At 43.1% G+C, this 21,582-nt stretch overlaps 1 protein-coding gene across 2 annotated transcripts in view; it reads right to left on the bottom strand.

The window, feature by feature from the left end:
* si:ch211-200p22.4 (phosphatidylinositol-binding clathrin assembly protein) overlaps positions 1 to 21,582 on the bottom strand; it is a 76,774-nt gene that overhangs the window by 11,929 nt on the left and 43,263 nt on the right. For both annotated transcript variants that reach the window (XM_041965501.1, XM_041965502.1), the window contains exons 8-13: positions 19,174 to 19,215; positions 15,122 to 15,207; positions 14,891 to 15,014; positions 9,723 to 9,856; positions 8,425 to 8,525; positions 6,353 to 6,463 (exon numbers count right to left, since the gene is read on the bottom strand). In XM_041965501.1, the coding sequence (XP_041821435.1) occupies positions 6,353 to 6,463; positions 8,425 to 8,525; positions 9,723 to 9,856; positions 14,891 to 15,014; positions 15,122 to 15,207; positions 19,174 to 19,215 (598 nt within the window). The remainder of the gene's footprint in view (positions 1 to 6,352; positions 6,464 to 8,424; positions 8,526 to 9,722; positions 9,857 to 14,890; positions 15,015 to 15,121; positions 15,208 to 19,173; positions 19,216 to 21,582) is intronic.

Genomic DNA, 21,582 nt, shown 5'->3' with positions numbered 1-21,582 from the left:
AGAGGCCTGTCGAGCTTTGGATTTCTCCACACGCAGTAAGAGTGATCATTCTGTATATGCAGCATTTATTTTTTTCTCTTTCCGAAAGCCACAAACAGCGTCAGGAATGCATTCAACAGTTCGTTTTTACGTAAAATAGCTAAACGCTAACCCCTACTAGCTACGGAAGTAACCAAACAACACTTCCAAGGTGCATTTCATTAGCTATCTATATTATTTTTTGTGGTTACAGGTTACATTAAAAAGCCATGTTCACAATTAGCACATGCACTGTGTGGTAGCTGGTCCTCAGAATTTAGGGTAGCATTAGCATCTCTGTCCTGACGTTTAGACTCCCAGTTTCTCCAGGCAATGCTACCCTAGACAGAGTTCTGTTCGCCAAACACATTGATTAATCCTAATCCTCAAGCCTTATTGTTTTTTTAACCAAAATAAAGGCTTTTCAAACAACTCAGCGAGCTAGAGAAGCCTGCTTTCATGTACTTATGTTTAAAATGAAAGGATTTCAAGGCTTAAATCTGCAACTGTGCTGCACTGTGTAAAAACAAGCTTGAGAGGCATAGCAACAGTAACTATGGGGGGGCGGGGCTTAGCGAGCAGCTCGTTAACTAACCGAGCTGTAGCTGCAATAAACTGAATACATAGTGAGGGAGACTGATGCTTGAGGAAACTAGAGGAGAGGGGCGACTGATTTCCAAGTATCCGTGAGAAGACGTTTAATCCTGAATCTAATGAGAGCCGACTCAACTTTCAGCCCAATTTTCCAAACTTTTCAAAAATTGTCCATTCACGATTCAGCCGCTTTAATGAAGCGGCGCTGGATGGTTTTGATCTGAGAATATTGCTGAGCTGTACATCCTTAATACGAACCTCAATCTCATTGCTAGCCTTGCTGTTAATTGAATTCCTCCTGCCCTATTTTTAGCATTTACTTACATGGACAGAGATTCCTGTTCAAAGCAGATATACTCTACCCAGGCTTTTTTTTTTTTTCTTTTCCACTGTCATACAGCAGCCTCATTCTATCAGCAGCGAGTTTATAATCCCTGACTCAGTAGCTTGCAGCACTTGTTCCAGTTGATTGATTTATCTGTTCGGAGCTGTCATGTATACACTCCGACTCCGAGCGGTGATTCGTTTTTAACATGTATGTGTGAGCTTGTGTATGAGCGACAGTGTGAAAACCGATTGTGTTCGTCCAGGGCCGGTGGGTGCAAACGACAGAGTAATTTCCTGTGTTGGCGTGCATGTGTAAGTGCCTGTGTTAACAACTTCCCATGTCAGCACTCATTCAGCTAATGGCTCAGTATTGCTCTGCTGGTGGAGACCTGGAGGTGTGACTCTGCATGTATATGTTTATATGTGTGTGCATTTAGTAGAATTAGAAAACAGAAGGGAAACTTAAGGCATCAACTCAGGAGTTAGGAGTTCAACCCCTGTCCCATGCATTATTGTTCCCTCGCTTTGCCCAGCAACCTTTACGGGATAAAAAAAAACAACCAGAAATAAAGTGATGACAGGTAGCAAGCCAACGATACAAAGCCAGAAGCCACAAAACAAGAACAAGCAAGATGTGAATGCAAGACAACCGCTGTGAATGTACAGTGTCCCTGCAGAACGCAGAGGAGGAGAAAGGGGGGAAAAAAAAGAAAGAGAGGCAGCTGATGGTGGGAAAAAACAGGGAGGAATAATATTTAGTTAGGAAGCAGTGTGTAGGTCTGACAGCGGTGCTGACACAAGAGATTCAGAAAACGCTTTTCCTGCTAGCTTAGCAGATGAGAGAAAAGGGGAGAGGAGGAGAAGCACGCGGAGAAACAGGAGGAAGTTAGAGAAGAAGAAATGAGGAAAGTGGAAAAGAGAGCAAGGGGGAAACCTCAGCTTTGTCCACTATCTTTTTAATTCTCTCGACTCTAATTTCTCTCCCATTGTCGGCGTTTCCATTATTGCTGTCACTGTGATAAACCACTTTGGCAACGTGGGTGATTTTTTGTTTATTAAACCACCGTGTCAGTAAAGCCCAATGAATTAAATTGAACCGAGAGAGCAATAGAAGAGATAAAAAGGGGGAGGGAGGGAAAAAAAAAAAAAGAAACAAACCCTCTCAGTAGATCACACACACCACTGGGCAGGGAGAGGAAGAAGAAGAAACCAGGGGTGGGAGGAGGAGGAGAAGGAGGTGATAAAGCGAGCACTGAGAGCGATGTATTGAACTGGGAGGATAATGCTATCAGTGTTAGCTGAGGTGTTTCAGCAGAGGATTTGACAGCCAATAGAGTTGAAGATCAAAGGGAAGGAAGGTAGTAAATCCATGTCAAGGGTTCAATTCCAAAACACTCAGAGGGAGGGATCTGCTACTTACTACTAAATGTGACAGAAATTTAAAAAGGTTGGATTATCTAAAGCCCTTTTCAGGCATGGAATGTGTAGCATTGCTGGTTGAAGTCATGGCTTTTTGCCAGTCAGACATGTCTCTGATGGCTTCCACATTCAGTTATGTCACAGGCTGCAGCAGCGATGGGGTTTTTCCAACTTATGTTGCTGTCGATGCCTTAATTACTGACCACTGTGAGTGCAGAGGGACGTTCAGCCCCTCTGAGGAAATATTTTCTCTTCAGTTTAATAATTTAAAGTGATCAGGCAAAGAACCGCCCAGTCACTAAGCTCCACTCTCCTTAGTTACTGCAAACTTTCCATTCTCACACAGTAAATGTCTGTATGTGAGACATTTTCGTATGTACGAAACTGTAGTATGACACATTTCCAGTGAATATTTTTAGTGTGCAAACAGTGGACACAAATATCCCACAATGCAATGCAGCATTGACAACAACAACAACAACAACAGATGCCAACCAAGGCAGCTCCAGCTCTTCCATAACATCAAGTACATTTCAATTAATGCGTCCATATCAATGATGTATTACATGATGACTACTGCTAAATAAGGGATTATTGCAAATGCAGGGAGAGGTAAGGTTGGTTGCCGTGGCTACATTCATATCATATCGCGCTAAGCTAAAGCTAAAAGATCTCAATGAGCGCGCCAGCATCCCGGACAGCTGATGATGGACGTAGAAGACATGGAAATAGAGAAACAACATAAATAAAATCTAAAATCTCTCTCTTCTTCTTCTTTTATGCATTAGAGATGATAATCACACTGCATTTAATCTCTCTGTGTATTTGACCTCTTGCTGCTTTAGTCTTTACGCAAATGTGGTGGGATTCAATACAGACTTATGTCACATTACAATAATCTTACTCGGTCTGACATTGGCGTCACAATTTGCATGTATGAAAGGTACTAAGCACTAAAGGGCGATTAGCTTGCTGATAACTTCTATAACCCTTAGTGAGTTTTACTTTGTGTGTTAAAAGAGAAGGCTGACCAAGAGAGGAAACACAGAGGAGAAAAACACATTAAAATGAATGCAATTTGCAGATGTAAAAATCTGGAATCTGTAGCTCGAAATCCCAAAGAGGCATAAATAAACTCAGTTGACAAGACCTGCCAAGAGAGACAACAGAAAACAGATATGCACAACGAGAAAGTAGGAATACATTATAAAGTAATCACAGGAAACGGTTAGCTTCAGCAACACAAACATGAATTGAGCACTGCCATTAAAAAAAAATAATAACAAAGGAGAGACTACACCTCCAAATTTCTGTGCATCAGTGCACAAATACAATAAGATGTCAGTTAAAAAAATTGGATAAAGAATACAGACTTTGCAGAGGAGACAGAGGAAGGAGAGAGGAGGGAGAGAAGAGAGGTGGAGGAGGAGCAGATGGAAAGGAGTTGCCTGGGTGATTCTTGCCTTGTGAAGTGTGATGGGGAGACGATGAGGCAAATACAGAAAGATGAAATAAATGGAGGGAGGAGAGGAGGAGGAGGAGGAGGAGGAGGGGGAAGAGGAGGAGGAGGAGGAGGGTGGGAACGGTGTGAACAACAACAAACAAAACAGACGAGCAGAAGCAGACAGATGGGACGGAGCAAAATGACAGACGACGTGCGAGCCGACGCAGACACACAGTTTCAAACGCTAAAATATACGAACACGTGGACAATGCATGGACGCACACACACACACAAGGAAACACAGGGGGCACACTCACTCACACACCGACACACACATACAGGGATTTTTGTGAGATGGTGCCAGTTGCCCAGATGGTGTATTGGTAGTTGTAGTGGCAGCTTCAACACAGGTACTATTAATAGAAGGAAGTTAGTCTGTCCAAAGCCAGAACCAGGCTGCACACTGAAGCCACAAGCCTCCAACTGTTACCTCCGAGCAGAGCAGAAGCGATCCGCGGGGTTAAACAAGATTAGAGCGAGCCAGAACTCAGCAGCCCCTGAACAGAATCCACGCTCTGGACTCTTTAAACATTTGAAAGATGAAAGAAATCCGGCAAATGTTTGAAGACGCAATGCTACAGTTGTACAAATGCAACTAATACTCCTAATGATTAATACAGCGCGACTGGAATACCTCACAAGAGAATTCATGCTGAGGATTTGACATTTTTTTTTCTCTCCAGTGATCTACTTCTGTATGATAATATTGTTCTGATAAGTCATACAAATGAGTTTGAACGACGCGTGCGGTGTGCAAAGAGCCGGCTGATTAATCCTGGCAAATGTTCAGTAACGTGACTGATGGGCGGCGTCGCTGTGTAAACACCCTCGGCTTGATGAAGACGAGCTAAATGTTGCATCAGTGACAACGCACATCAAGGAAAACAGGTAACTCTGGGATAAAAAGTGAGGCCAAAGATTTACACTGAAACCTGATAGCCGGATACGTTTCGTAATATTCAAAATTTCACAAAAACAGTCGTGGATTAATACACATTTTGTGCAGCACGGACAGCATATGTGGGATCAAATTTAAAAAAAGAAGAAAATACAGTGCCCATGGTCATCGTGATAACCCCGGGGCGCCTGATGCGGCAGCCCACTGCTCCTGTGTGTTCACTGCATGTTGCATGTGCATGTGTGTGTTTCAAGTACAGTGATGGGTGAAATGCAGAGAATAACTTCCCAGTTTGGGATCAATAAAGTGAATAAAATTAAAAATAAATAAATAAATAAAGGAACATGTCAACTAGGGCAACAGTGTGGCTCACTGATGTGCTTTTAATAGTTTCTGGGTAACGATGGAGGTCTACGACACAGAGAAGCCATCAGGCCCTGGCAACGAAAACCGTAAGCAGGATCAATTAATTGTTGCTGTTTGTTGGTTTTGGTCTTTTCATAAGATTTATTGACAATAAAAAGGTTTTATTCTTTTAACTGAAAATGAAATCCCACACTGTAACTCCCTCTGAGCTCTTGCAGTTCAGACCTGCACCTCTTTCTGAAATCCTGTCTCCCTTCACGATGAAAATAGTCTTCAGATGACCTCGGCAGGGAGCCGCTCTTATCTGCTGTGCCGTCTTCGGAGCTGTCGATAACTCACCACGCCTTAAAATTGTATGCTTTGCAGGAGCGTCTTGGGACCCGAAAAGGTTGAGAAGCACCGAGATTGATCGTGTCAGTTGCTGAGAGGTTAAAAGAAAGTAAGCTAATAAGAGGGCTCGGAGCCAAAGTCTCCGACCTGCAACACTTAAGAGCCATCAGTCTAAAGCTGTTACCATAACAGGCGAGAAACCACAACAGGAGAAGCTGAAGGAGTTGGAGGGAGGGTTCCTGCACATGTCTGCTCCATTCATTTTCTTTGGATGCAAAGGTTGGCCATTAAATGACGACTGATAGCACTGAGAGGAATCCGGTTAAGATACATAATTTTCCTGTAGGTTCGTGATCTGGAAAAGCTCTTTTTAACTGCTCATATTTGCAGAAAGTGCAAACCTGTGTAGGAACTTCCATGCACCAATCAGGATTTAGCAATATCTAAATCAAATCTGACAGTTTTGGGATTGTTAGTGCATCTAATCAAACCAAGCTCACACAGTCCTGAAGAAGCAGATATAGCTAAATTTGTGAGAGTTATAATAAATTATAATTTTGTTATAACAAATTACTTTACAAGAACATATTCAGGGGCTTTAAATTTACAAAGAAAAAATGATATTTTGCTTGAGAAGCAAAATGAATTTTAAGTTAATCTCTGAGTTGCGAGAGTTAGAGTAACTGTTGTTATTGTGTTAGAGCAAATATGCAAGAAGTCAAACAACAGGCTATGCTAAAAAAGTTGCACACATCCACCCAGGAACAGGAACAACCACAAGCTGCTGGAACTAGTCAGAGGGTTAGTTAAATGCTACGCTTGCGCTGCCAGAAAAGCCAAAAGGTTTGAGCCGTCGGTCGGGCTCCGTCTGGACAGTCAGACAGAGCGGGCTTTACCAGCTGCAGGTTGTGAGCCGTTGTTACTGGGCGTGGCCTTATTCCCAAACACAGCATCGAAATCTACAGTCATGGCCGGGGTGGTCTGCTGCAGAGGCTGGCTCTCCATTCCTGAGGGATGCAGTTAAATATGACCGATTAAAACCCTGTTTGGATGTTTAAACTGCGTGAGATAACTGTTGGTATAGCTTTATCTGACACAGCTTTTAAATAACTGCACACATATATACATCAGATTGTGATTTAGCCTGGAGGGAAATCATGGCTTTGCTCTGGTAAGGATTCCACCACCTCCCGCTAAACTAATCCCATTAGATTAGGAACATGGACATTACAGTTTCCAGCGTACTGCCATTGTTGTTGCTTAGTAACTTGGGATTCTGTCGGGAATGTCAGGCTTTCAGAGGAGAGTTAAGCCTGTGCACGAGGAAACCCACTGATGCACCTTTTGTTTTTCAGTCTTCATCCACATCCCTGTTGGGGATTAGGGTTTGAAGGCTCAGAGAGCGGTTTTCGATGTGGAGTCCACGAAACAAGAATACAACACAGACAGTACACCACAATGTCTATTAATAAACATGATGTGACTGCCATAGCCGACCTCAGGAAACGACAGGGATTTGTGATCGACAATGATCTGCAACTGACGGAGATGGCAGATAGTAAGAGGTATATTAATAGAGAGTCTTCTAATGTGATTTACCCAACTAGCACCTGGCACTTCATGTAAATGTAAATTGCTCTTAAACCTATTGGGAATTTTGCTGTAGCGGAACATCGATACCGAAGATCAATAACACTCTTACATCTGTCTGAGCTACAGCCAGCAGCCTGTTAGCTTAGCTTAGCACAGAGACTGGAAACAGGGGAAGCAGCTAGCCTGCCTAAAGCTCAGTAAAAACATGTCGCATCCGTTTGTTTCACTCACATGAAAAACGTCACCAAACTATTTCATGGTCATGCAGACTAACTTCCCTTAGTCCATGCTGGTTGCTTGGCAACTGCTCACCCCCCACTTTCCACTTCGGCTTTTGTAAAGGTTGACCAATCAAAGATAGCATGTGTTAATTAGCGCGCTTTAGAGGTGCTGGTAGGTGAATTCTGTTCGCTTTGGGCAGAACCAGGCTAGCCGTTTCCCTCTATTTCCAGTCATTGCTGTACGCTAGGCTAACTGGCTGCTGGCTGACAGACAGATGAGAGTCATATCAAAAAATAAAAAGCGCTTTTCCCCAAATGTTAAATGATTTTGTTCTTTCTACTGCCTGACTGAACACTTCATCAGTGTTTGTGCTGATTACAGCCTTGGACGTTTACTGAAGTAAGGATCCTTTGTGTTGTTTCTTAGCAAAGCACAGGGGACAGTTATCTCAGCTCCTGTGTCAGAGCCACTGATGGGCTGATATTTGAGCTAAGAAGCAGCTCTGACTCAGAAGTCAGACCAAACTCTTTACAAATGGCTTCAGTTGAATCCTCAGTCATGAAGCCTGTAGTTCTCCGCGCCAACAGTGCTTCAAAATGCATCTTTGTGCTACTTTTTGATTTGAGCTGGCCAATTTTGAGCTAGAAACTTCAACTTGTGTCAGAAATTGCAGGGTTTTTATACTGTACAGCAAAGCTAATCTGTGAAAGTCAACATTGTTGCTCAGCATTTTCCGCCACGGCAACATTTTCCATGCTGACAAACTGCCGAGATGGCGTTTGAATCTCAGCTGGTTTGTTATTGAGCTGCTCAGAGTGTGAACGCACTCTGAACACTTGCGGTTATAAAATACTGTGAGTATTTACAATGAAAACACCTGCACCCAAAACTTGTTCAACTGTGTCCCTACACGAGACACCAGCTGGGTCATGCAACATTAGCTTCTGAAGAAGAGGAGGGAATGACGGTGGGCGGATGGATGGGTTACATAAAAAGACAAATGGACGGCTGACAGATGGATGGGCAGAGATGTGAATGACTGGCCGGAGGGAAGACATTTTGCTCAGACGTAAATTGGTTTGTGCACGACTTTATCTGCGACCCTGCCGTCGCCTTCATATATGTGTAAATGCAGGTGTGTGGGTAAGCATACCTCCCCAGGCACTGTTGGCGGTGGAGATTGAAGGAGTGCTCTGCACAGCGGGGATGAAGGCTGGCTGGAGATCAAACAGGTCACTGTTCAGATTGGGAACACTGGGGAGCAAACAGAGTATAGAGATAGAAGGACAGAAAGAGGGACGATGAGACAGGAAGAAGGAGAAAAGACGAAAGTGGCAGGATGGAAAAACACGGGATAAAAAGTGAGAAAGTATGGTATGAAAGGACAGGAGGGAAAAAGTCAGGGAAAGATAAAGAGAAACAAAACAGAGAGGAATGGAAAGACATATGGAGATAGGACATAAATATTTAATCAATCCCGCATAAATAAGTGAAGTCACCACTAAAAATGTTTGTCACAGATAAAGATTAATCCTCGCTCTCTGAAGGGCTGCGAAAACTTCCACAGCGCCATAAAACAGTTAGGAGCAGTAAATTCACAGCGTGTAACAGTGTGTGCATGGTGGGTATCCAGAGTACACAGTACATAGTATGTAAGAAGAGTATAAATTCTCTACTGATTATCAACAATAAATACTCATACTGAGTAACTAAATCACAGCCGGGATCAGTCGGGGATGTTAAACTGACATTTGGCATCAAAAAACAGCCGACAGAGTGTTTGATAGGTTATTGAATAATTTCAGCCATTCATAATTCACTTATTTGTACGGCACTATCTCATACAAAAGCAGCGCTTTACTTAAAAAAAGCCAAATAAAACAGCGAAAAAGTGCTGATGAACAAGAGCATCGATGCGTACGTACGCTTAAATACACACAAACTAATCATGTTTGTTAGTTTTTAATGTTTTAACTACTCTACTTTAAGGGCTGTCGTCTTCCCCGTTCCTCGTTTTAAGAGGATCACAGTAGAAACAGGCACTTTATTGAGTTTCATCTTCATTTTTTAAGAATTCCATGAAATCCAATCCCACATTTGATATCATTTATGATATTAAATGTGTATTCAGTGTATTTCAGTCAGTAAACACCTGTCTGCATAGTAGTTTTCACTGTTAATGGTGGAGTCTGGATATATGTATCTGCTGGGCTACGTGCTATCTGTCTGTCTACGTATCTAACTGTCTGTATATCCATCTGTGCTCATTATTCAAGATCTCAAATGTGCAGGACAGTGTGTAGGATCTAGCAGCGAGGTTGCAGATTGCAACAAACTCTCGCTCAATCATCTAAATCCTACGCACTGGACCTTTGAGCAGGTTTAAAAAGGTGAACATTTAATACCTGGAGTCAAACATTTGGGCTAACTCGCGCGTTTGTGTGCATGTACCTGTTGGCAGACAGCGTGGAGGTGAACAACTCTGGGGTTTGTGTGATGTGGTTGTTGTTGGCGCTGCCTATCGACTGGCTGCTGGGGGAGGCAGAGGGTGGGGTCTGCATGCTGATCTCCTTCAGACGCTGGTCCTGGAAGACACACACACACTAATGTTTGCATTTGACATAATGCACTCTGAATGCCTAACCCTGACGTGTAACCAAACCCTAACCTTGACCCTAAAAGGTCTCCGTGGTTTGGCGTGCAGTCAGATTAAAGATCTACTCTGGATATAAAAACAAAACACACACACACACACACACACACACACCACACCAGACACCACAATGTGATCAGGAAGGCGATGGTTAAACAGTCATTTCCCACTGGAAATGAATAAGAGCTTTGTTTCCAGTAAACTCAAATCCGGGACAATAGCAAACATGTTCAAGGTAGACAAGTGCACACCAATGTTTTCTCAGAGAGGAAACAACACCCCAGAATTCACACAGCTGCCCTCCTTTAACTTCTCGTGTTAAGAGCCCTTCTGTCCTACTTAGAGATCCTTGTCCAGCATGCCCAACATGGAGTCATTATGAGTGAAGACATGAAGGCAGAAGTTTAAATCTGTGTGCTTTGGTGATATTCAGATAGTTCTTGGCTTTAGATTTAAGACTAAGCCCAGGCCTGCATCCAACTGAATTTCCAAAGTCAAGTTTATTGCATGGTTTTGCCTGCCAAGGTTGCCTAGTGTGGGATTCAGCATACACTATATAACGACGATTAGTTTAAAGTACTATTTATATTGGTTTCTAGTGGCTGAAAAACTCTCCAGCACCGTTTTGTTGTGATGCCAAATCAGCTTATCTGGAACCGTATCTGACCCCGTCCTGCTGAGACCCAGGTGCAGCTGAAATGCAGGCCGCTGTTCTCTCCGGTGACGGATATACAAACATCAGCCGCTGCTTAGGCTAAACTGAAATACAGTCAAACAAATGCATTGTTTCCATGCAACAAACTGCACTGTTTCCAAGTGATTTCTTGCGATGAAGTCAAGACGTAAGAAGCCTGGTGTGACTGCGCTTTCAAGTCACTTTGATTTAGCACAAACAGTGGAAAAACACATGCATGACGACCGGTTAGCATTTTCCAATCTCTGACTGCACTCAGGTCAGAAACTCACCTGGATAACACAGCAGAACCACCCAAACTTACTTCACCTGCTGATCCAAGATCCACGCTCCAGCACTTTGAAGGTGCTCCTACACATCCGCGGCTTTAAAAATCTCCCTAACTCCCCCAGACTTTCATTTCTTGCATGAATTTGAACGCTTTGCTCGAGGGTTAGTTTGGTGCATGCTGGTAATCTGACTGTGACCAACTTCCTGTCACTCTGCAGTTTAAGATGATGCTATATGACAACAAATTTTAACATTATGTGAAAGCACTGGTTTTGGAGAACCCCGTAAGAGACTATATCAAATTGCACTGCTTTATTGACTGATTTTATCATTCTTGCTGTTTTATTGCTTATTTCTTGTGCTTATATTCCATCTGCCTGTGCTTCCTGCTGGATCTTATTACTTTTGCTGCGGCGATGACCTAATATCTCCACAGGGATCAATACATTTGTGCGTTATCGTGTGGGAACATGTACTGGGAAGTAACAGTTTTGGGGGTTTTTTTGCTTTTTAAAACAGAATATGTACCGTTTGGCAGACAAGAAAAGCAATTTACAGTGCAACAAAGGTGTAGATTTTTTAGCATGGATTGCCACAATGGGAATGGAAATGCTGCTCTCACAGCGCCTTTGTCTGTTTTATCTGCATTCACTTACACAACCTCTTCCACCTTTAAAGGAATTTGGACTTTGAGCTGATTAATAAGCAGAATCTCCCGCTGTACCAGCCTCAGCCGGGCAGAGTCCTCTTCATTCATATTCTGACAGCGTAGCGAGGAACAAATGGGAAAGGCTGTTATTGTTTGGGCTAAGGCCCCAGCTGGACAGTAGCTGAGTGTGTAAGTGTTTTTGTACGAGTGTGTACGTGTGCGTCCAGTCCATATGGACACCAGAGCACGCAGACAGCTGGAATGGAGTTTTTGGACGACCCCTGCTCACCTCGGCTCTCTCGCTCGGTTTCTTACTCTGTTACGTTCTCACTCGCTTTGTCTTCCCTCTCCGTTCTAACTAAGCCCAAAGGTAATCAGCGGACCTTGGCAGAAACAGGGCAACCAAGGGCACAAAGTAAACAGCGTGCTAAAATCCAATCAACCGTGCTCACAAACAAACACACAAAGACACACTGGCAGCACATGCAGCGCCTGATCATACTCGTGCTTCACGTACACACAGATCAACAAAGCTCACAGAGATACTGGCAACACTAGTGGACACAAACTGTATCTTCTCTGCCAGGATGTGAGCATGCTTAACATGCACTCACTCACTCGCACACACACACACACACACACACACACACACACACTCAGACTGAGCCGCCGTGCGACTGCTTTGTAGCTTCACTGCTCTTACTCAATTACAGCTTGCTATAAGGCAGGAATCCCACGGCTGGAGCAAGAAATGTCAACACATTTTACACTTGACTTTTCTACCGCTCGGCTCGCCACTGAGACTCTTGGCCTTTATCCTCAGCTGGAGTTCAGAACTCACACAACAGCGAAGTTGCTGCACAATCTATCAGCAACAACAAAAATCTGGTTTCCAAAGCAAAGTCCAACGCTGTTTGTGCCATTTGTCAGGGCTCATGTGCTTTGTAGTTGGCTGCAGATTTGAAATATATTGTGGCTCTGCTAATACAGTCCTAGCATGGTCTTAAATCTAGGGCAATGAGTGCAGTTACACTTGAGCAGATTTTTTGTGATTTAATTTAAAGATCTAAGATCAAATCCCTGCATACAAACACGCAGCCTGAAGGTGGTTGCTGTTAATTATATAACGAGTTCATAAAGAGTTTCTCTACTTCTGCTGATGTGACTGCAGTACAACTGAATTTTGTTTCCAAGTTTTTCAATGCCAGTTGGCATGAGTGCATCATATCAAATTAAACTAAAATGACAAAGAAATACACTAAAATTATGTGTTAAGGGCAAGAAAAAAACAACTAAAAGATAGACCAACCATCATAAAACATTTCAGAATTAACATCTGAATCCCTTTTATCTTATCTTTTTTTTCAGGATTGAATAAATTTGGCTCTCGGCAGCTCTGTGTGAGTACACACAGCACAAACAAAAAGAGTATACAACATAATATTTGCACAGGCATACAGTTAACAATGACGTGGCAGAGGATAAACATTATCTTTTGTTATTAGCTACTCCACCGTGCTGTTTAAGACCCCATTTACATGTGGCATGAACGTGTACTCTGTGTGTAGATATCTGCATGAGGAAGAAACATTTTTACTGCACTGATTATATGCTTTTAAGTCCGTCAACAGGTGTTGTGCAGTACTTCTGCATATGTGGAAAAGTTACACAAAGCCTTTTGTGTCTCAGGTGATGTCACTTGAGTCGGCGCGGGTGTGGTCTGAAGACTAGAAGTTTGAAAATGCAAACAAAAAAAAAAAAAAGGGGGTGCAGAGAGACAACAGCCACTAGCATAACACACCTGACTCTCTAAATGAAATGTCCGTGGTCAAGTTGGATTGTGGGTAATGTCAGTGGCAGGTTTTGACAAGGAAGAAGATTTTTAACTGCCCATCACTGTCTGACATTATTATAGAAGTGCAACGCTAAACTGGTGGACTAATCTTTTAATGCTATGTTTAAATCATGCAGACCACATCTGGACCAGGTCTGGCTTGCACTGTGATTGGACGTCAGTCCTGGAAAAAGCTACAAGTAGTAGCAGTTAGCAAATCTTCTCTTAAAACAAGTGATTTAAAAATACTGAGCTCTGAACACAATGCAAGCAGAGTGGCGAGAACTACACACCTCTTGATACCAGATCTAAATGAAACGCCGGCGACTGCATATCATTATCACACAGCCGTTAAATTTGGTAGAACATAAGTCCCAGAAAAAGCTATTACAAACTCACATTTCATTAAGAAAAAGTGCAATTGCTCATTGACTAAAGCGCTCAGCTGTGTCGGCGGGAACGGTTGACCATGACAATATATTGTTTGGTTGGACCCTGTTAAAATTAAAGGGAATATGTAGGCTGAAGAAAGGGAAACTTAAAGCTGTAGTGTCAGTGAAGAACAAGAACAGGTGTAAGCAGCAATGACTATAGGAGCCACATGTACACAATGTTTAAAGTTAGTAAATAACATGATAATAATATCAGATTCAGCAAGCTGCTGAAGCATGAGAATATATTGCACTCTTAGACAGTGTTAAAATCTATAGGTTTGAGAAAGATAAAGGATATCAATGAAGGTTTAGATCTGAAGAAGTACAGCTCCTGTGGGCTTGATGTTTACTGTATATTCTGAGAGACGAGGCTGTATTTGAAGGTTTTAAAATGTGCCTGTAGAGTTAAAAATGTGGGGCTGACAGCAGTTGAGAATTCCTTTGTGGTCTAGAAAAACCACCGCCTCGCAATCTTGCTGATCACATGACACTAATGGAGTCTCAAAACGGCTGTAAAAGAGTCATTTTGACTTAAATTGCTCCGAAGCTAGCATTTATCAAAACGCAGATTTCAGCTTGGAAAGTTCAAAGGCTTTGTGAATGTTTTTGAGCTTGAACGGCTGCGTGCGCGTCGCAGCAGAGGCCTTTCAAAGCTGAGCAGGTTCGGACTGAATCACTCCTCTCGCAGACTTCCTCGTAAAATCATGATATTTAAACATTCAAATAAAATCGCTGCACCCAACATCTGCACAATAAGCTGCACAACGCTGAAAATGATGGAAGTAAAAATGGCGGGCAGGCATAACAATGGCAGGCAAAGGCCAGCACTTGCACAATAATGAATCCAGACATAGATCACATGTTAATACCAGCTGTAAATGGGTCCTAAACCAAAAAAGCATCGCTCATAAATCCTGTTACATGTAGGATTTTTGTAGATGCTGAGAGCATCTTCAGTAAGAGGGGAGGAAAGGGTGACAGCAGTAACTGCTAGACCTCCTGCTGCCGGCATTTCTGCTGCTCCAGCACTCAGTCTGACCCCCTGAGTCAGAGGTGATTTGGTATAAAAGTAAAAAATCTGTTACCTTAAGAGCCTGCAGTCTGGCTTGTTCCTCCTCCAAGGCCTGCTGCTTCTCCTTCTCGTCCATGCGGCTGAAGGACATGCCGGTGGAGGACAGAGATGAGACAGCGCTGGACAGGGTGGATGCTCTGCAAGACACAAGACATTTAAATAGCTGTTTTTTTTTCCTGACAGGACCGGTGTGGTATGTTTTAAGAAAGCTTTGTGTAACCGGTAGGCAATTAAAGATGTCTACCTGGTGTCTGCATTCAATTCCTTGGTCTTCTTGCCCTCCAGAGAGGCCAGGTGCTGCTCTAAAGCCTCCAGGAGGCTGCTGGGGGCCTGAGGGATAAAATAAGTACGAGAAAAGGGAGAGAAACTCAGTAATCATCTCGACTTTAAAGGAATTCTTTCTCACTTTCTGTCTCTCTCATATGCACAAAAAAGGGCCCGCCCACACATACTGTAACACACACTGGCACAGCACCCAGAGTTAGTTGGTCTCACAGGAAGGTAACAGAGTGCATCAGGCTCCAAGAATAGCCATGGCAACATGCAGCAAACACTCACACTGTTAGCAGGAGACTCAAAGCAGAGGGAGAACAAAGGAGGAGGCTGAGAAACAAAGAGCGAGGAAAAAGGTGGAGGGCCGAGGAGAGGTCGCGCCACTTCTACTCCTGACTTCATGTGCAGAGGGCAATCATTCTCTGCCGCTTCTATCGTTTTTCCGTTTCACTTTTGCCTCTTTGCCTTTGCTGATCTCGCAGTGTCCCTCGCACCGCGAGGTCCCGTCATGCTTGCACAATGAGTGCCAGGATGCACTTTGTCAGCACACCTCTGCTCTAGTTTGACCGAATCTCTGCACATGGTTTCCACGTGGGGATTGAGATTAAACCCCAACCTTTTTTTTTTTTTTCTTAATTACTTTCCCAGAAATAAAGGGCAAGGCCAAGAGTCTCTAAAATGACTCTGTTGTGAGATGACAAACGGCAGCTGCGCTAAAGTCAAGCTCAACCAGTCTGGAGGACCAGTTAGTGAGCAGGTTACTTAGGGATTGTTGCTACGCTACTACAGAAAACAATTCAGCTGCAAATTCAAGTTCAGCTCCAGCTGTTCACACTGCTCAACACCACGTCTCCGGTGCTTGTTAGGTGCCTCATTAATGCTCAAAAAACACGGGAAACAAAAGCAAGCAAGACAACTGCATTATTAAGTGTATAATCAGCGCTTCTCTCGTGCACGTCCTCAACTCAGCGCGCAGAAAAAGACGGAGTTCAGCTCTCTTTTGGCTGTGGAGAGAGAGGCGAGGAAATTCTTCCACTGAGAAAATTTGACAACGTCATGTCTGTCTCTCCATCCACAAGAATGCAAAGTGCGCTGTCAGTAGGGCTGCAGACATGCACGCAAACACACACTCTCACACACTCTCACACACACACACACATTTGGGAGTGTTCTGGCTCGCGAGCCCTTTGCGGCTGGCTAGACAGCGGGTTCTTGCCAAACTGTTGCCTGGTTGTTAAAGAAACAGCGACTCGCACAAGAGAAGGAGACCATCTTTAGCTGTCGGTGGGTCTGAATCGGTGAAAAGAAGACCTTGTGTGTGCCCAGACAATATTAGCTCTGGCAGGGTGTCGCCTCTTCCCTCTCACATGCTGTGAATGCGCCTCGCTTTCATCTAAAAACGTTTAGCGATAGCCCTAACTTTGAAAGGCAGCGAGACGGAGAGAAAGGTCTTCACTGAAAAATGAGAAACGGGAGAATCCCCCCTTTCTCCTCTCTCATGTTTCCCTTTTTTTTTTCTTCCCAGTGATCACACAGCAATGCTCGGCTAATTCACGACTAAAGCACCTCCGCCATGCATGCTGAAGCAATGATGTTGTGCGTGGCAAATATGAAATAAACAACATCTGAGGAGGAAGGTGGAATTCAAATGAGGGAGTCGAAAACCCGGCGCAGGGATTCTTTCATGCAGATGAAGACGGAGGGGCGGAGGGGTGAAGCCTCATTTTCTATTCATGAGGTTTCATGGCCTTTTGCTTGTCGTGCCAGAGCTCTGTGTGTGCAGCCTGGTGTGTGTGTGTGTGTGGGGGGGGGGGGCTACAAGCAATCCACCTGAGGCCTACACACACATATTGTTCTCAGTCAACACCACACCGCTCCACACTGGGTATAAAAATCAAGAGCATGCCCATGAGTGCATGAGGTCTAAGTGTGCATGGTTGCGCACACACATACATGAGCATATACGATGTTCATGCAGGGGGGTTAAGCAGAGTGGGGAGGGGTAAGCAGTACAGTATGCAACCCACCACCTACAATGTATGATCCTTTTGTTTTCTGCGACAGACGAGGGAGAAGAAAACGTCCATTTAACGACCATCAGTTCAACACCCACAGTCAATCCACATGCTGCTAACTTCCAGCTTCACGCTCTGTAATGATTTTCTAGTAATGCGCGTCCACACTCCACCGAGGCCGCGAAAAGTTTGTTCTATCTGTGTGTGGGCATTCTCTGTAAAGATTTATTGAGGCAGAAAAGCACCTACGTGGCAACTTTTCAATATCAGTATGTGCCAAAGTACCTGTAGTGCAGGAAACTGTAAATCTAATCAGGGCTGCAATTAATGATTACCTTCAATATTGATAAATCAGTCAGTTATTGGTAGGGATTCACGATTCTTATACCTAAACTCGGCGTATCCTGTTGATACCCACAACTGAACTTTGCTCTCTTGGCGTTAAAAATAAGGTCTGTAGCTCAGACAAAGAGTGAATTTTACTAAACTGACAAAGAAATCTGGATCTTCGGGTTGGATGTAGGCAAACCTGCACTCCATCGCTCTGAGGCGTTAGCGTGCCTGTTTCCTTTTCACTTGTTTGCACAGCTTGTAGCTCGATTCAACCAATAAACTCACTTGACCGCGAGCTACGGTTTCACCCTAATCAGCGGCGGTTTGCGTGTATCTTCAGAGAGGCATAATTCCATTTTAAGAAGGTCGATATCTGGTCAAAAAAAAAAAAAACCCACTGTTTTCAATTTACAACGATAGAAGGTAGCAAATCACACTTTTGATCAGCTGTAACCGGCAAATGTTTTGCATTTGTGCTTAATGAATCGCTTAAATTACCAACTGAAATTATTCATTACAGCCGAAATTATGTTTGGAAATGAATCAGGTCACAATCTGGTTCCAGCTTCTCTGTTTTTTATGATTGTAACTGATTATCTTTGAGTTTGGAAGTGTTGGTTGAGCATAAACCATCTCCTAAAGTCCTGAGAAAAGCTTAAAAGCTTAAATTGTGAGGGACATTTTTTAACCATTTGTGACATTTTAAAGATCGAGCGATTGATCGATTAATAGAGACAATAATCAACAGACTGACTGATGATGAAAATAATCGTTAGCTGCAGCATTATTGGTGATACATTTTCTGCCGGTTCAATAATCCATTAATCCATAAATTAACTTCAAAACTAACCCTAATAGTCTTAAATAAATGATTAAATATCGTGGCTTTATTTTAAAACTGTAAGACAAACAGATCTTCATATGAGATGATGTTTACAGAGATAAGATGCATTTTAAATGGCTTTTAATTTAGATTCAAATATTAAATCTCTCAGTTTTTCAGCCTGATGCGTGCCAGCCTAACCAGCCCTCCCGTAAACCATTAGGAGGATGAAAACCATGCTTGAAGTGATTCCTCTGAATTCACAATTGAATAGAGCCTCATCCTTGACAATTAAAAACAGACAGCATGCAGTCTATTCCCTTGTAGCAATGCTCTTTTGTTTAAGCCCTTTGTTGTTGCAATTATCAGTATTTTTTGTAGCTGAAGGTCTGAGCTCATTGTTCACAGCCGCTCAGGGCTTCGAATCCACGTGATGAAACCTGCAGTGGGCCTGCTGATGGCGCAGTGTTTAAGCGGGCCAACTTAACACACCTCAGCCTGCTGTTGGATCTATAGCGAGCATTTAGAAGTGAAAGACAAAGCAGGAAATCAATCAAACCAGAGGGGAGTTGCCTCGACTCAGATCAGGTTAGACAAGACGGTTGTTTGAAATAAAAACGTGTGGGTGGCGAGTGAAGGAGAGAGAATGTGTGAACAACGGGGAAAGGGGGAAACAGGTATATGTAGGGGTGAAATAAGGTGTGCGTCGATGGATGAAAGCGCAGAGGGAGCAACGAAACCACGTGTAGTGTTGAAGGAAAGGCAGAAAAAAGGGGGGGGAGACAAAGGGAGAAAAGGGGTGAGGATCGGGAAAAGGGAGAAGAGGAAGTGGAAGGTGAGATGTACACTGACCTGTGAGAGATCTGGGATGTCACCCTGATCTATTCCAACTTGCTGTCGTCAAAAACAAACAAATCAACAAAAGAAAAGGGGGAGAAAGGTAGGTGGGATAAAATGTAGAAGAAAAAAAAACAACAAAAGAAAGAGAAAGGCAGGATCCATTCGTAAAAAAACGAAAAGAAGATGAGAAAAAGAAAAAAAAAGAGGGGAGTCATTACTTCATGCAGTGGCAGTGTCAACATAAACGACAACAGAAATAAACAAGAAAAAGTTTGTCACAACTGGATTGGCTGCTGGACCAGCCGATCCTCACAGCGAATGACGATGATGATTGGACAGTGATAAGTATGTCTGACCAATGAGGGAGAGCGGGCATGGTGACCGGTGCATGATGACGCGACAACACATTTATAAGGACGCCGGGATTCACCTCCGAGACACTTCACAACTGGGACAGATAACATTTGTGTGAACATGTCGACTCTTCAGGACACAGATAAAGAACATCAAGTCCTGGACGTTTGGAATGATCATCAACGTGACCTTGTTTTTGTTTGTGACACACCTTTATCGCCATTTATCGGCAGAAAATATGAACGATGGTTGATTAGAGCGCACACTCACTGCTTTTAAGACGCCATTCTACCTCCAGCTTTTAACCTCTGTTTTAGATATGCATAAAATTGTCACATGACATTAAAACGGTCAAAGAAAATATAAAAAGCGGCTTTTTTTAAAATCCAAAAGTGAGAGTGACACAAATTAAACGCCGGCCATTAAGAGAAGATGTAATTAGGACGTGGGAAGAGAAGGTAAGGGTCTAACAGGGCGATGGCGACACTGGCCAAATGTTTGACAATAAGCCTTTTCTCCCTGGATTTTCCTGGGTCACCTTAAAAAAAGCACAGTTATAAATAATAAAATGAATGATGGCTGATTTCCAATTAGCTGCCTCAGTTTCAGGGTCCTGGCTCACCGTCGCAGCTAAATGGGACGCTTGAATAAAACAGAGCCACTGTTAATGGTGTTATTAACACCTGTGCTTCTGCTGCTATGAGAAAACCTAAATGTCATAGTTAAAATGTTAGAAAAGGACTGTTTCAGTGCAGAGCTGTTTCCTTATACTTATATGCAAACTTTATCACCAGTGAGATGCTGGTTGTCTCTTTTATCATATCGACTGATTGCTTTTTGTTATTTTATTTAATCTACCTGTACAGTCATCGTTTCTGGTACAATTTCTTTAAACCATCTTTTAACATTTAATCTATTCGATTTTGCAGCAGGTGTCAACATCTGGTTCGGTTTTGTATCTCTGAGGAATGAAATATGTACAAACAAAGGGGGGTTTGGTGTGTCACCATTCAAAAGTTGATCTGGGAGTCGTCCATTTAAATGTTAGTAATTGGACGTTTTTTCACGATTAGACCTTACGCAATGAATTTTTACTGAAACTTTTCAAGGATTTATCAAGTTGTTGGACTTCCAGACTGCAAGGATGGCAAAGTGGCAGCATATTCTTATGGCCTTGTTATAAACTCTACTGTGCTTTGCACCTGAAATCTATATTTCACGTTTATGCTCATGTAACTTTTCATGGTGCCGGCAGTCTGTGTGTGCAATGTGGCTGGGGTGCTAGCATCTAGCCACATGTAGCAGCCTCTTCACCTGCATTATTGTGCAAAGTAACGCAAAATCGACTGAGAAAGCTGTCCTTTTACGGTCATGATATATGTTATCACAGTGAGTGTGCCGACAACACATGTTTTGAGTGCTTTTCGGGTTGAATTTTGAAGTCATCGTCTCCCCTGAAGTGCTATATGTCAGACAGCCTCACCCAGATAATCATCTAGCCTGATGGAATATGTTTAGAAAACAGATTCCAGATCAGAGTTAAGCTTTAAAGAAGCCCTGACATGCTTGAGACGTGCAGCATTAAAACAAAAAACAAAAAACAGAGCAACTCATTGTTAGTTTTTCGTTGAATGTATGTTTTTTAATTAGTCTATAAATCCAGGGAGCTCCTTTAAACCTAATTATAACAGACAAAAGGAGCATTCACTTGAATGTACATTAATGTAGAGAACGTGAACCGCTGCTGTAGCTCTTCTGCTGAAGTTACAGCAGCTGATTCTCACTGTTTGGAGCCTGCTGAAACAAAGGGGGGAGGAAGAGGAGGAGGGCACGAGAGGAAAGAAAAAAGAGGGATGATCTGTGGGCACTGGGCAAAGGAGAGCCACAAGGGTATCCATCTTTGTCAGGACGAGAGGGAAGAGAGCGGGAGAAGAAAGGATTAGATGGAGGAGTGTGGGGAGCAGAGGGAGAGGGACCTAACGGAGCGCCTAACCACATCCTCCATCTTAGGGTTATTTTGGGTGTGTATGTATGTATGTGTGCAAAGTGTCTGCGAAGCAAATGTGG

Source organism: Chelmon rostratus, chromosome 23, assembly GCF_017976325.1.
Source record: "Chelmon rostratus isolate fCheRos1 chromosome 23, fCheRos1.pri, whole genome shotgun sequence".
Classification (NCBI taxonomy): Eukaryota; Metazoa; Chordata; class Actinopteri; order Chaetodontiformes; family Chaetodontidae; genus Chelmon; species Chelmon rostratus.
This window is presented reverse-complemented; position numbering and strand designations above follow the sequence as displayed.